The 14,892-nt window shown below is 47.4% G+C and overlaps 1 protein-coding gene across 1 annotated transcript; it reads right to left on the bottom strand.

Moving 5' to 3' along the window:
• Window positions 1-233: 233 nt before the first annotated feature.
• LOC131583715 (uncharacterized) lies at window positions 234-4,267 on the bottom strand. Its single transcript, XM_058848127.1, has 2 exons — window positions 4,210-4,267; window positions 234-882 (listed from the first exon to the last, which is right to left on the bottom strand). The coding sequence occupies exons 1-2, from the start codon at window positions 4,245-4,247 to the stop codon at window positions 234-236; spliced, it is 687 nt and encodes a 228-aa protein (XP_058704110.1). The 5' UTR covers window positions 4,248-4,267.
• Between the last annotated feature and the right edge of the window lie 10,625 nt (window positions 4,268-14,892).

Raw genomic sequence — 14,892 nt, 5'->3', positions numbered from 1 at the left:
TTTCACCTCTACAGTGAATAAAGTCTAAATAAACACACACCAGCTGTGGTGTCTCAACGCCAAGGGGCTCCTCAGCCCCAAACTCTTCTCAATAACAGCTGAACAGCACCAGGAATCAGGAAGGTTTAAACTCCCTGGTGAGCCTTGGTCCTGTTTATTAAAGAGTTTCCAAATGATTTGGAATTGCGTTGAGGGTTCTTGTGTTGTTCCAGCATTCCCAGAAGGAGCACATCCTACTTGGATTTGAGTCTAGACCTGGGAGACATGCTGAAAAATATCTTGTAGTAGATGTACACGTTGATAATCCTCAGCAGAATTCCCAGGATGTAGCTGAGGGACCTGAGCAGGGCCACGGCCACGCTGGAGAGCTGGAACAGGAGCCCCCAAGGGCCGCTGGCACTCAGGTGGTCATCCATGAGGAACAGGGCACACTCCATGGCCACCAGCGTCCAGATCACCCTGGATATCCTCCTGGCATTCCTGACTGTCCGTAGGGGCCGTGACTCTGAGGGCAGGAAGGTGATCAGATAGGCCTCGAAGGCCACACAGCTGAGCAGGACACAGCTCACGTGGGCATTGGCCGTGAGGAGGATCTGCGAGACAGCGGCACCAAAACTCCCCAAAACCACCTCAGACACAAGGCTAAGGAAAACCAGGATGTCTGCCTGGGCCAGGCTGGAAATGAAGACTGCAGTGGACTTGGAGGAGATGTTGGCAGACTGCAGGAGGATCATGGTGTACACGCTGCCCACCAGCCCCAGCAGGGTGCTGACGGTGTTGGAGGAAGACAGGACGAGGTATTGGATATACTTCAGTGCCAGGTATCTTCTGAGATCTCTCATGTGGTCTCTCTCCATTGAAATGCCAGTTAGGGAAGAATACCTGGAAGACATATAAAAAAACCTCCAGTGATTTAATATAAAATTAGCAGGATGGATTCCGGGCAAACTGTGATGGACCTGCACCCGTACAGGCACATTCCGGTGCCAAGAACTGCTTGGAGATGATGCCAGCTCAGGATCTGAGCTTGGATTTACACACTGATATCATAAACAGGAATGAAGTTTGTAAATGCCTGGATATTTTTAGGTAGCAGCATGATTTGTGTAACCTTGTGCCGAAGGGGTGTAAGTGTGAATTATCCCTGTCCCTGAAAGGGAGGAGGCAGAAAATGATAAGCTGCAGTTCTTAGAAAATATTAAAATCATCTCCAAATCCAATTCTAACAAATAAACAAGGAAATTGTGATCTAAATAGGAGACAGGAGATAAGGAGGAGCAATGTGGGTTTCTCACAGATAAAACAAATTGATTGAGCCCAGCTCCCTCCTGTAGCAGGGTGATCAACCCTGGTGGGAACCAGCCAGTGTCACATAGCTTGAATTTTCTGAAGAGATTCAATATTGTTTCAACTGAGGCATTTTTAGGGAGGAGCAAAGTAAGAAATGTGGCCTAGGTGAAGCTGTGGTGAAGTCACACACAGCTGGATGGGAAAGCCAGGGAGGGCTCATTCTCAGGAATTCGAGGAATGATGTGTCAGGTGGGGCTCTGCAGAGATCTCACATTTTGTGGTTTTCATGAGCTGCAAGAAGGAACTCAGCAGCATTTGGGCCTTGACTAAGGTGTGTGACCAGTTTTGAGGCCAACAGCCCCAAAAAGGTGCTACTGAAGAAGTTTCAAGGAGGCTGATCCTCAGAGATTGAGCCGAGTGTAACAATTCCATTTCTCTCCTATTGAGCAATTATCTCCATATGTAAATTCCCAGAATTCCCAATGTCAGCACCTTGAGCTGGTGTTACAGAGCATTTCCAGAGCATTACCAAACAGGTCTGGGTGGCTGCTTGAGTCATTACCTGGGTTTAATTTTGCTGGGATGATGGGAAAATGATAATCCCGAGTGATTCCTGTGAAGGGTACAGAGCCAGGTTTTTTGAGACTGGGATTCCCATTGCCTGTAAAGACTTGACTGGTACCAGGTTGACTCATCTGAGATTCACATGTGCCTGTTCTCCTTTGTCTTTGCAGTGTCTGATCCAACTTGCTAAAGGATTGCTTTGGGAAAGAAGTAGGAAAAGATTTCTCCCCGTATTTCAGCGGAGTCAACTCATCCTACCCTCACTTCCCACAGTGATTAAATGAAAAAACGATTCTGCATTTTGTGGTGAAAGCAAATGATCTTAGATCTTTCTCCAACCTTAATGACTCCATGATTGGTTTGACCCCTTTGTTTTGATACAGAGCACCAAAGCAATTCCAATCTAATGGAACAAACCCTGAATCCACAGCCTGGAATCCATGCAAGTGCCCAGCTCCAAGAGGAGGAGAACCAAGCCATGACATGTACAGCTGAATCCTGATTTATCTTCTTAACTTCAAGCAAGTTCCTCCTTTGAAAGGTACATTAAAAATCTCCTGTCATTGTTTTTTTCTTGCAACCTATATCTGTGTCCATTTCCATTAATTATATTTTTAAGGAGATAAATTACACGCCTTGATAAAAATAATTGGTTGTTTTAGGACTGCCATCCAAGAACTGGATTTACAGCAGATCTTGTCCATGTGGAGCATTTGAATTCAGAGCTCCTGGACCTTGGGTCCTACCTTACCCCAGGGTTTGGTGATGAGTCCGAGGAGGAGCGTTAGGAATCAGGAGCAGCCAGAGAAGCCAGAGGAAGTGCTCAGGGCAGAACCCTGAGGAGCTCAAAATGTTTCTTCCATCCTCTCTTCTTGAAACTTCAGCATTTTCCATAGTGCTGCCAGCATTTTTCTGAACATCACTGTCCTTTGGAAAGGAACTGGAGCTTCTGGCTGGAAGATGCCTTCCTGCTGGTGACAACCAGAGGTATCCATCCCTTCATTCCACGGCTGCCCCTCGAGGCAGGATCGCAGCCAGGGCTCCCTCCTGCTCCCTCCGCCTCTTCCACACCATAATTTAGGGGTTAAAACTGGCATCCAGAATGCAGCAGGGCAAGGTTTGATTTCCTCCTTCGCCTCAGGGGATTGAGATGTTTATCTCCCTGGGCGGATAGGGATTGACCTGGTGCCTCCCAAGGAATCTGGGCACAGTGTGAGAAAACAGATGACAGCCTTGGCAGGGATCAGGAGCAGCCCCATGGGTCACCACACAGTCACTTGCACGTGGCTGATAGGGAAGAGACATCCCAGTTCCTGGCACTTGCTCCAAGTGCTGTTTAGATTCGTCTGCTCTTGTGAATGAAGCAGAGCTGGGAAATGTTCCCAGGTGCTGGAGCTCAATTCATGGAGAGCTCCAGTGGCCCCTGGCAGGGTTTTGGCACTGTCAATGCCCACCCTCCATGGGGACACGGGCTGGGCTGTGGCAGGAGGAGGCAGGGAATGCTGCCCACCCAACAGGGATGATGTGAGGGCACAGCCCCTGCTCCTGTAGCCAAATCAGTGCCAGAGAGCGCCCTGGGCACGGCACTGGTCAGACACAGCCTCTGCACAGGTAAGAGAAAGGTAAAACTGGGTGAAGAGCAGGTGCATGAAGAGAGCACAGGCAGGGGCTGAAGCCACAGACTCCTCCTGTGTGGCTCAGCTGAGCTCCCACTGCCAGGATCAGCATCCACAGCTTCCTCCAGCTGGGAAATCCCACCAGCCCACAAAGATATTCAGTGAGGAGAGAACAATCCCTTCCCTCTGCCTGCTCCTGGGCAGGTGGGATCACACCTGGTAGGGGAACAGGATTGGGATGCTGTTTCCTAAATATTTCCAGAGTGGCCACACTCAGTGGACGAGGAAACCTGAGATTCACCCATTTATTTACAGTTTTCAAAGCTCTTGTGGCCTGCGGTTCAGGTCACCCACAAGAGGATTCCTGCACATGGACAGGGAAACTTGGACAGTTTTTGGTCAGATGAAATCTCTCAGTTCAAGCTCACAGAAGGTTTCCTGATCCAAGAATTGGTGTTTTCAGTGCACTACTCCTTTTATCTCCACAGAAATCTCTCCTGACACACTTCCCAAATTCCAGTTAATAATAACTTCTCATTTGTCATAAGTACACTGTTGTAGTTTAAGGGGTACCCAAAAATACCTCCTGCTCTTAAACAGGTAATTCCTTTCAAAATTCCTCCTGGAATGAAGTCAAAGAACATAGAGAAGAGGAGAACAAATTAAAAAGGCACATTAGCTCTGAATATCCCAACTGTAATGAAGTGCTATTCCTCATCTGAAAAGGAAAAATACTTACATTTGCTGGAAGAAGCAGCCAGGGATAGTTTTCTGCATCCCTGCGCTCTGTGTGATGTCTCAGCAGAGCTGAAATGTGCAGTTTCCCTTGGAATGATTCCTGGTTTTTATACAGAGCGCCCCGTGTTCGGCTCCACGTCACAGCTGGGGCCACGGGATTTGTTTTGCTGGGCAACTTCCTCCAGAGCTGGTTTCACAAGGATTACTCACTTGAATCATGGTGCCCATTAACTTTCAGCTGTCTGGAAAAACTGATGGCCTGAGTGGGAAAGGAGTCCCAGACACTTCCTCACACACACAGGCTGGAGCAGATTACAGGGAGTGATCCCGGACTTGTCTGGGTGCTGTGGGAGCCAGCACGGGTTATCCGTGAGAAAAACCCTCTGAGCAAAGCAAGGATGTGCCTGGCACGGCGGGACTGGGCTATCCCGGGATGTTTGTGTTGGTGTTGCCTGGGATACCCAGGTTTGGTGCTGCTGACGTTGCACTCCCGCTCCTCATTGTTCTCCAGGGTTGGTTGGAGCCAAGTTCTTCCCTGTTTGGGGAAGTTTCCTCATGGTGAGGAGCAGGGGAGCATCCCACAGCCCCATGGGGAGCAGCAAACACACATATCCCCAGGTACACAGGGCTCCGGGTGCCGATCCCACGCCTACCTCCAGACCATGGAAACAGGGAATGGAAGAGAGTGACACCTCCTCGGTCTCTGGTCAGCCAGGAGGGTTCAGTGCCCATCCCACACCAGCCCCACCATTCCCCTCAGCGCTTCCTGAAGCCATGGAGAGCTGTGGAAGGATAAAGCAGTGGAAATTCCAGCTGCTGCAAAGCTCTGGCACTGCTGTCCCCACCTGAGGATGGTGCAGGGAAGGAATCCCAGGGTTCCTCACCTGGAGACACTGGGGGGAACATCTGCCAGAGGCAGAGAAGGCCCTTGGAAACAGGGATTGGGCTGGGTGGCAATTAATATTAATAAATTAATTAATTCTATTAATTAACAAATTAATATAATTTGTGCTTGGATTTAACGTGTAAATATTCATTTTTGTATTTGATTTGTTTTGCCAGGGACTCTCCATAGCTGTTTCTTGTTTTAAAGCTTCTGCTGTACTTCACAACTCCTATTATCTTTTATAACTCCTGTTCCATTTCACAACTTCTGTTGTATTTGCTTATTTTTCTTTCCTGCCATGATGATACAACAGAACCTGCATTCTGCAAACCGTCCACACTTTTTTCAGCAGCTCAAAATTTCACAATGACTTGGGGACACATAAGATGAACCCTCCATCTCCCAGGGCACCACCCTCTTGGGTAAGAGCTTCCCCTGTGTCACCCACCTTGTTAAAACAGCAGGAAACTCCTTTTTTGGGGCAGGTGTGAGGCTGAGATGGGGGATCTGTCGCTGGCTGTGCCCAGTTTCACCGGCCATGGGGAAGGTGCTGGAATCTCCAATCAGCTCTCATTTAATCAGTTTATCTTTACCTCCCCATGGCTGGTGGCTCCTCCCTGAACCCCCCTGGTGCCTCCACAAACAGAACAAGCACAGCTTTCCCAATTAATTTCTATTTGCTGGGAGCTGGCTCCCTGTATTTTTCCATAACCTGTTTATTTTGTGCTACACCTTTGTTTGAAGGCTGTGCCCAGCTCCCTGCAGTGATTACGGTGCCCTTTACAGCTCAGCACTTTCTCTTCCTTTTTTTCCTTTTTTTTTTTTTTTTTTAATCCTCTCAGCAAATTAATTTAATTAGAATTCAGCACTACATAAGAAAATTTCAGTTTTCTTCTGTCTGAAGCACTTCACTTTTCATCCATGAGGGTTTCCAGCACTCTTTCCTTGCCATCTCATAGAACCACAGAATAATGGAATCACAGAGTGGTTTGGAAGGGATTGCAAAGCTCTTCCAGTCCCAGCCCCAGGCAGGGACACCTTCCACCAGCCCAGGTTTCTCCAAGGCCCATCCAGCCTGGCCTTGGACACTTCCAGGAACGAGGCAGCCACAGCTTCTCTGGGCCCAGGGAAATGACATCAGCTGAATATTTTGTATTTTTAGGAGGTTTTTTTAGCACACTTGAAGATTCTGAGGGAATTGAGGGAGGACCATTTTCTTTGCAAATGTCCACACTTTTCTCAGTTTTTTGCAGTTTGGTCCTACAAGCCAGGCTGTGATTCCTGTTCCTTGGTGGTTATTCAGTTACCTGGTCCTGATGATGCCAGCTGCCATCCTGGGCTGACCAAAGGCTCAGGAACTCAGTCTGGGCTGCTCTTCTCATGCTTTACCTTGGTTTTATTTTCTCTTGGGTTGTTTGAGAAACCAGAGGAGTTCCTGTCAGATCTTCACCCAAGGTGTCCTGGTTTTTCCTCCTGAAGTGTCTCCTGCTTGGACATCTGACTTGACATCATCTTTATTATCCCCAGAGAACGTGCATTTCTTCAGCACCTTTTGTGTTTCCCCCTTGAAGTTCTCCACAATTCTGCCTCTCCCTTGCCTGGCAGAGTTCAAGAGGCTTCTTTTCCAAGTCAAACCTGGCTGAATGATTGTCTCTTCTGGCTGGAAAATGGAGAAGGAGAAGCCAGGTAAATATAAATGTGGGTATGAGGAGGGTTTGGGCGACACGGAGTCTGGAGGGTAGGAGTGACCTGTCACAGCTCCCACTGCCACCCAGCCACAGCCAGAGCTGCACTGGCAGCAGAGCAGCAGGAGGCTGCCCAAAAGTGCTGAGCTGACCTCCATGTCCTTCCTGATGGGAAAACAGCAGATCCTGCATGCTGGAGAAGCAGGAAGTGGCAAAGGTCAGCCCTTGTCCCTGCTGGCTCAGGTGGGGATGTGTGACCTGGGTGTACCCTGCCCCTCTCTCAAGAACATGAGTTTCCCCTTTTCCCTTTTCAGAGAACTCATCAAGAAAGGAAATCATCATCTAGCTTGTTTTATCGCCATTATTCTCCATTTTCAGGGTAGAAAAGGAAATTACCTCCTAACGAGAGCAGATGAGGGATAAAGCATTACTAATGGAATGTTTATTCCTTGTGGGCAGCAATTCCAGCCAGAAGACAGGATTTCATCAGCCATTTTCAAGAGCTGGCAGCAAAGATTTCCTTACAGGGAGACAGGGACGAGGTTGATGGCACAATCCTTTTTGTTGAGGTGTAGAATTGATCAAGATTGCAGAAGAAAATGCATAAAGAAGTGGTGGTGATTCATAAAACTGTGAGGAAGGACTCGGTGCAAGACTTTTAATGCAAATCTCAGGGTGTTCTGGCTTCCTCCTTCACTAATTCCCACTTCCAGTGAGGAAATAATCGTGGAACAGCACTTTGGGACACATCCTTCATCCAGGAGCTGAGGTGGAAATTCCCACTGATGTCCTTAGCTGAAATTTTGGGAATAGCTTGAACAAGCTCGGAAGTTCTCATCTGACAGCTCTTCTAAGGAATAGTGCAGGGAGGGCTGAGCTTCCCCAGCCCCACTCAACTCCTCGGGGCTCCCATCCTGCCGAGCTCTGCCCCTGCCTGCTCCAACCCCTCCCAGGAAATCCATGGAGCTCCTGGATTTCTGCCTGTGCTGTGCCATGGACAGACCCTCGTGGGGTTTCTTTCTGCTCCTCTCGTGGTTTCACCTCAGTCTCTTGCTCAGGTGCGAATGTTCCTGGTCAGATCAGCCTGATTCCAGTTAAACTCCGTGCTTTCCTTTGAGTCACAACATTCCACTGCTCAGCTCATCCCCAGGGATGAGGCTGGCAGGAATTTCCCTGGAAGCCACAGATTTCCTCCGTTTTCTGCTGAACTCATCCACCCTCCCCACCCTCACCCCAACACAGCCCATCCTGGCTGGACTGTCTCCATCCCCACCATGGACCCATAGCAGGAAATTCTTTCCATACAGGGTTTTCCTCAGCCACAAATTTTGTCACTTTTCCCATCCCAGTGCTCTCCCCCATCCCACCAGGAGGGAGCCAGAGGCAGTGTGGGGCTGGGATTAATCCAGGACATGGTGCCAGGGCCACTCCCAGGTGGAGGTGCCAGCCCAGAGGAGCTCAAGCAGAAGTGATGTCATGCCTTGGCTCATCCAAATTTACCTGGAGTAGGGTTAGTCCAACTTTTGCACTGTGTTGTAAAGTGAGAGCAGAGCAAACACTCATTGCCATGGTGGGGGGTAAATGGAAAGCCATTGGAAAAGCCCAAAGGAGCTTTTGGGATTGGAAAAGGACAGTAAAGGAATGACTGGAGTGTGGCAGGATTGGAGCAGGTGAAGCCTGTGCTGAGCAGGGATCTCTGAGAGCTCCCTCAGAGCTCAGCTGGGAATCCCAAACCACCAGGGACAGCTCCAATGCCATGATCCATCTCCACCCTGATCATCACACAAAGCAACCCTTCCTCCACAGGGAGCTGGAACAAGTGCATGAGGAATTACTGTCCCAGAAATCTCCCCTGAAGGAACACTGGTTATCTTCAGCTGGAGGGGGCAAAGCTGACAGAAAGAAAAATTTATTATTACTTTAACAAACAATCCTAGGAGCTATTTCGAGTGTTATTGTTACATGAAAGAATAAAAGAGGAAACAAATTCTGTGCTATTCTGTGCAATTCCCATATCAGTGAATGTGTTTGCTTTGGGCAGATGACAGGAATTAGAAAAATGTTTCCTAGTGGGACCACAAAGATGGATAAAAATAACTTCCATAGAAAATCGCCTAATTAAGAGAGTGACTCAAATGTGCTGCTGCAAAACTTTGGGAGATCCGAGCTGCCAACCTGGGAAAATCCTTTTGGGTCATGAAAATCCTCAATTCCTTGCAAAGGCAAATTAGGGTTTGGGTTTTTTATGGCAAAGGCCAATTGGGGTTTGGGGGTTTTATGGCAAAGAGCTGGGACATCTGTAGCTCCTGTGGTCCAGGAGAATGGGTGGAAATAGAGGAAAATGTTGGTTTCTGCTGAAAGAAGAATTCTAGTCAAAGAAATTCTGTTCATCAGAGCAAATTGGTATCAGGATTTCCGGGCCTTATCTCTTGGCAGGTCACAAACTCTGCTGAAGCTGATAAAAGATCTGGGGGCAGGGGGAGAACCACATCTGTTAAAGGGGCATTGCCACAAGCTTGGTGGGGCTTTTTCAGGGCCTCATGAGGATTTTTCAGGAGAAACTGCCTTTCCCTGCCAGCTGAAGCTGCAGGTGGTGTCACCTGTGTCCCCACAAACCCAGGACAGTGCCGGTGGTCACCACCACAACCTGCACAGGGAAGGCTGGAGGATTCCCAGCTTCCTGGAGTTTTTTGGGATTTGTTCTTCCTTCTCTTTGAAGAGAGCAGTGGGAGATGGAAAACAGGACCTGTGAGCCACCTGTTGCTCCTGGCAGTTCCAGAAGCTCCAGAGCTGATCCATGGCAGGGATGAGCCAGGTGCTTGTGCTCACACAGCCCCATGGGTTTGCTGCACCAGCTGCTCCTTCCCAAATCTGTCTGGAAAACAAAAATAAAAGCTAAATACCGATGCTCCCGTTCCAGGGCGCCTTTCTGCACCCCAGGAAAAAGCGTTGTGGGAAAAATCAGAATGAAAACACAGCATAGAAAAATAATGGTAATAAAGCATAACTAAATAAATAACGAGGCAAGCCATGCCTTCAGCTGAACTAATGGCTTGTGGTTCCTGCAGGGAAAGGTTGGGAGCTGGGAAAACATCTGCCTGGTGCTTTCATAATTCTGTTATAATATTCAAAGACAAGGATGAGAGGCTGAAATTTGATTTTTGAAGCAATAGAGAGACTTGAATGTGGATGGATTAATTATAAGATAAGGCAGAAATCAGTTGTCAGCCTGGAAGCTCAACAGAAGCAGAGCTGATGTGACTCAGAGGGCCAAAAAAGGCCAATTTTGATGATGTAGGGTCTGCAGGGAGCTGGAGTCAGCCAGAAATCTCTGAGATCACAGAGAGTTTGCACAAAAATCCGAATTCTCCCCAGAAGGGGCTGGGATTGGAGTCAGTCCAAGGTCACTCCCAAGCCTGACCTTGCAAAGCCAGCAGGGTTTTGATGCACAGACACAGACTAAACAGGCAGAGCTGTGCTGGGTGATTTTTATCTGTGTGTCCTCAGACTGTGGCAAAATTGAAGCAAAATCTCATAAAAATTATTTCAGGGAGCTCAAAGAAAGTGGGGAAAAGACCCAAATCCACCAGTGGCACTGACTGGAGTGAGCTGCAGCTCTCTAGCTCACAAAATGATGGCTCAGAAGCAGCACTGAGAAGAATTTAAGGTGTTTTTTTGGCAATGGGTGATGAACACCAGGCTGTACAAGGTGGCAATTACAGGAATCCTTCAACTCCCTGCTCCTCAGCACTTGGAAATCCATTGGAAAGGGTGAAAAAGTCATTAATTCCAACAGACTCAAGTTCCACTGATATCAGAGTTATTTATCATCCACCCTATCAGAGCTTTTCTTTGCTGGCAGTATTTTTGTGTTTTGTGGGATGTCCACATGGATGGAAACAGCCACATTCTCTTTGGCCTTGAAATTGCCCAAACTCAGCCTCAATACGGTCACAAATCTTTAAGATAACATATTTCTATATCAATATTTGAGTTATTAAGTTATGCATTTAATTACTGCTGGATTGAGCTGGAGATCAACACTCACGAGTCCCTTTCTGGAGACTTGATCCCAGTCCTGACTGTCCCCAGCCTGGGCTGGGATTGTCCCCAGCCTCCACCACTTCCTGGAGCACCGTTTGAGACATCACTGATCACAAGGGAGATGATCTTTTGTGTGATATGATTTTATTTATATTTTCATTTTCAGTAAGACAGCTTTCCCACTGGCTGCCTTGGCTGCTCCCCTGTGCTTCCCCAGTCCAGGTGAATAATCCATTTTAAAGCCCATTCCTGGCATTTTATGGGCCTGGGCTGCACAGAGAAGTTGAATCATGGCAGAAAAAGAGTAAAACCTTCTCCAGTGAGCATTAAAAAAACCCCAAAGAGCCATTTCCAGCACATAAGATAAGAGCAGGCAGTTATATAATTGAGGGATGATTCAGAGCCCAGAGGAAGCATTTTTGGGCTGATCAGGAGCTGATAGCTGGCCTGTCCTGAGAGCACATGCCATGAAATCCAAGCAGAAAGGATGGGACAGAAGTTTTGGAGCAAAAGATGGGAGCAAAAGCAGCTCAGTGTGGTGCTGTAGGATGGTTCAGACCACACAACTCCTCCCTCTGATGGAAAATGTGAATTATTTTCAGGCAGATCTATGGGTGACATTCAGGAAATGAGAGGTTGTAACGATTAAAACCAAAACTTGGATTTCATAAAGGTTTCTGGTGATATCTGCTGCAATCTGCTGAAGAAGCAGAGCTGCAGGAGGGCTGGAGGTGGGCACTGGTGCTGCAGGAACATCTTTTCACAAATTCCTGGTACGTGGGGTGTCCTTATCTGCCCTCAGCTCTGCACAAAGGGCCTGGCTAAGTCATCCCTCATCAGGGGCTTTCTCTTTGCATTTTTCCTTTCTGGTCAACAAGAAAAAAAAACAACAACAACAACATCATCAAAAAACCATCAAGATGAGAACTTGAGCGCTCAAAGAACAGGAAGTTTCTGATACTCTTTCCTCTGGTGTTTTTAACCAAACACTTTGCATATCTGATGCTCTAGATCCGTCATTGTCTCCAATTCTCATGCTGCAATTGCAAACCCTGCCCCTGAAGAGCTGGCAACGAAGAATTCCTTGAAGGGGAACCAGAATGTTGTTGCTGCTGTGTGCTCCAGTTTATTCTGCTCCAAAGTTGAATTTTTGGGTTGGCCTCGGCTGCCCCGACATTTCCCTTGGCTGAAGAATCCGGGCGTGTCCAGCCCCAGGTCCCATCCTGCCTTCTCCTTTCTCCAACAGCTTGATGAGGCTTTTCCCATGTTACTTTGGCTGGTTTTTAATTTTATCCTTCCAAGCTCTTATCAGTGTCCCCATCCATGCAGGGCCCACCTGATACCTGTTTTATTCCTCTGGGAATTAACAGCCCAGGACTGAGCTCCACGGCTGCTCCAAGTGATCTCAGTTTGGACACGAGGCTTTCCCTGTCAGGCAGTAACAGAATCACCTTCCTGGTCCAGACCATTTTATCACCCAAATATAGCCCAGAAATCCAGGAATATTGTCCTAAAAAGAAGTAAAATGGCACTTAGGCATATGGTCTTGACTTGGAAGTGCTGGATCATGGTTGGATAAATGATCTTCAGGGTCTTTTCCACCCTGAATCATTCCATGATTCCAGTTCCCCAGTGGTTAATGTGTAGCAGTTGAAAAACGAGGATTTCCTGGGAAGAAGTTGGTCCTGGCCTTGTGTTCCCCGTGTCTCCCCAGGGTAAAACTGTGAATGAGAACAGAGAGCACAGGTGAAAATAAAATAAAATGGGAATAATTAAAAGGTTCATCTCATGGCACAGTGTGCTTGATCATCAAAGATCAGTTGTGGAGGTTTAATTGACCCGGAATTTCTTCTTATTAGCTTTTAAGGAAAATCTGATTTCTGCATGGATGTTTCCACAACTAACGTGGAGCTGTTCAAATGCAAGGCAGGATATGCATCCTGATGGATTTTTCCTGAGAAAAGCCTCTGGCAGGGGCTGCAGTTTTATTCCAACATGGGACGGTGAACATGACCTCTGGGATTCTGTAGAAAATACTTGGTGTGTGCTGTGTCCTGGTAATTCTCTGGCCATCCTCAAATCCTGAGCATCCATTTAACATCACAAGATGCACTAAATAAATACAGGCTCCAACTGTCACCAGTGGCAGCCAGACTTGGGGAATCCTTGAGCTCTTTTCCAATCTTGGTTATTCTATGATTCATTAATTCACGTGAATTTGCCTCTCTGTTTAGATCTGAGCAAACTTCTAAGTGCTACAAGACTTAAAAATAACATTGATGCCAAAAATCCACTTCTTGTTTATTCCAAACCCTTTCCCAGAAGAGAATGCCAATTTGCACAGGCTCTTTTGGGCTTTTCAGTTTACTTCCCAAAAGAAGATTAAAGCAGAATTTCTCCATGAGGAACATTTGCTTTTGACCTGTTGAGTTTTCTGGGTGAAAGTTTGTTTTCTCATCTTCCAGTGACAAAGAAGACTGGTGGGTTTTGGTATGAGAAAATACTGCTGCCAAAAAATTAACACAAGACAGTTAAAATATCACTTTTGTGGGTGAGGAAGGCTCAGAGTAGCCCCAGTTGGGAGGGTTAAAGTCACTGGTGACTTGCAAGAACCTTCACACCCAGTTCCAGCCTGAGGGTCAATAATGCACCTTTAGATCTGCCCCATCCTGGAAAAAATATTAGGATGAAAGGATAATTTGGAGAGATTTTGATATAAAATACAGATTTCCCATCGGTTCTACAAAACCAGGAGAATTCATAGAATTTCCCCAGCTCCACATAAATGAACCATCAGGGATGGGGAAATGTTTTCAGGCTGTTTTTCCCTGACAGTGTTTCATCTGGAAGGGATGCTGCACATTCCCTGAGCAGTTTCTCGGTGATGGGACTTGTGAAATACTGGAGGCAGAGCTCAAAGCCAGCCCTATCTGCCCCATCTGCTGCAGCCCTCGTTCCACGTACAAAACAGGAAGGGGAAGCAGCAATTGGCTCTATCAGAACAGCATCTCCAGCCAGAGTGGCTCTTTGTTCTCACAGGTTGACACGTTGGAACCATGAAAAAAAAATAAAAAAAATCAAGGAAATGAAGCTTTTCTAGTCAGGAGTTCAAAAGTTTTTGTGATGATGGTTTTAACATTTTTTCTGAGGTGGTTGATCACCTTGGGATGCTTTTCCTGGCACCCAGCACTGCTGGGCTTGGAGGTGTTCAGATGGAGCCCATCCCATAATGACTCTGGAAATGTACAAATTCAAGCCTTCTCTGTCATAAAACCACATGTAGAATGTGAGCAGCTGACTGCACACGGGCCAGTCCTGGTGCTTTGTCCTTCACCACAGCAGAAGGATGGCTCAGGGTCCTTGTCTGGAGCTTTGGCCTCACGAATTGTCCTTTGATTGAAACATCCTTTCCAGAAGTTTCCTTTGGCAGAGGAACCTGCAATGTCCGACCTCTGTCCCAGAGATCCCTCCAAACCCGGTGTGCATCAGTTTAGGGAGGAGAGGAGCTGCAGCACCGGGGACAGCCCTGTCCCTGTCCCCACACCGTGGCAGCTCCACTTCCCAGAAAAGGCCAGGCAATCTCTCCCTGTTGGGTTTTTGAGAGGAAATCCTGTCAGAAAAACAGAAACCATTGGTTTTCCCTGATCTATGCCTTTGGTCCTTCCCAGATTTGTCATCCATCTCCATCCCCACCTCCTTTTCTGGGGAGAGATCAGTCCCTGTGAGAGAGCAGCATCATTCTCCAAATGTCTGGGATAACAAGGGCTCAACGTGGTTCTTGCACTCAGTCTGGGAGTTATTTCTTCATCTCAGCAGAGCAAGTGCTTTATCCCAAAAAATGCTGACTGGAGGCCATGCTGAAGGTGTCCAACCATCTCCCCAACTCCCCTCAGTCCTCTTTCCTCAGCAGCCACTAAAGAGTTTTATTTGCATTAGGATTTGATGGGCTGAGTGACAAGGGCTGAAGTTCCCTTCACAGGAGGTTCCCCAGATCTAGTTTCCCATGAAAAACTGGGAATGGGGAGCTTTGTTGGCCTCATGGGTTGGAATGGAGCAGCTTCTCACAGCT

This window comes from Poecile atricapillus, chromosome 12 (assembly GCF_030490865.1).
Source record: "Poecile atricapillus isolate bPoeAtr1 chromosome 12, bPoeAtr1.hap1, whole genome shotgun sequence".
Classification (NCBI taxonomy): Eukaryota; Metazoa; Chordata; class Aves; order Passeriformes; family Paridae; genus Poecile; species Poecile atricapillus.
Note: the sequence above shows the minus strand (reverse complement) of the source record. Positions and strands in the feature narration are given on the sequence as shown.

Excerpts from the sequence above, each read along its gene's own strand:
- LOC131583715 (XM_058848127.1), bottom strand. The coding sequence starts at position 4,247 with ATGCAGAAAACTATCCCTGGCTGCTTCTTCCAGCAAAT. Across the intron at positions 883-4,209 it reads GGCTGCTTCTTCCAGCAAAT|GTATTCTTCCCTAACTGGCA; the intron begins GTAAGTATTTTT and ends TATGTCTTCCAG.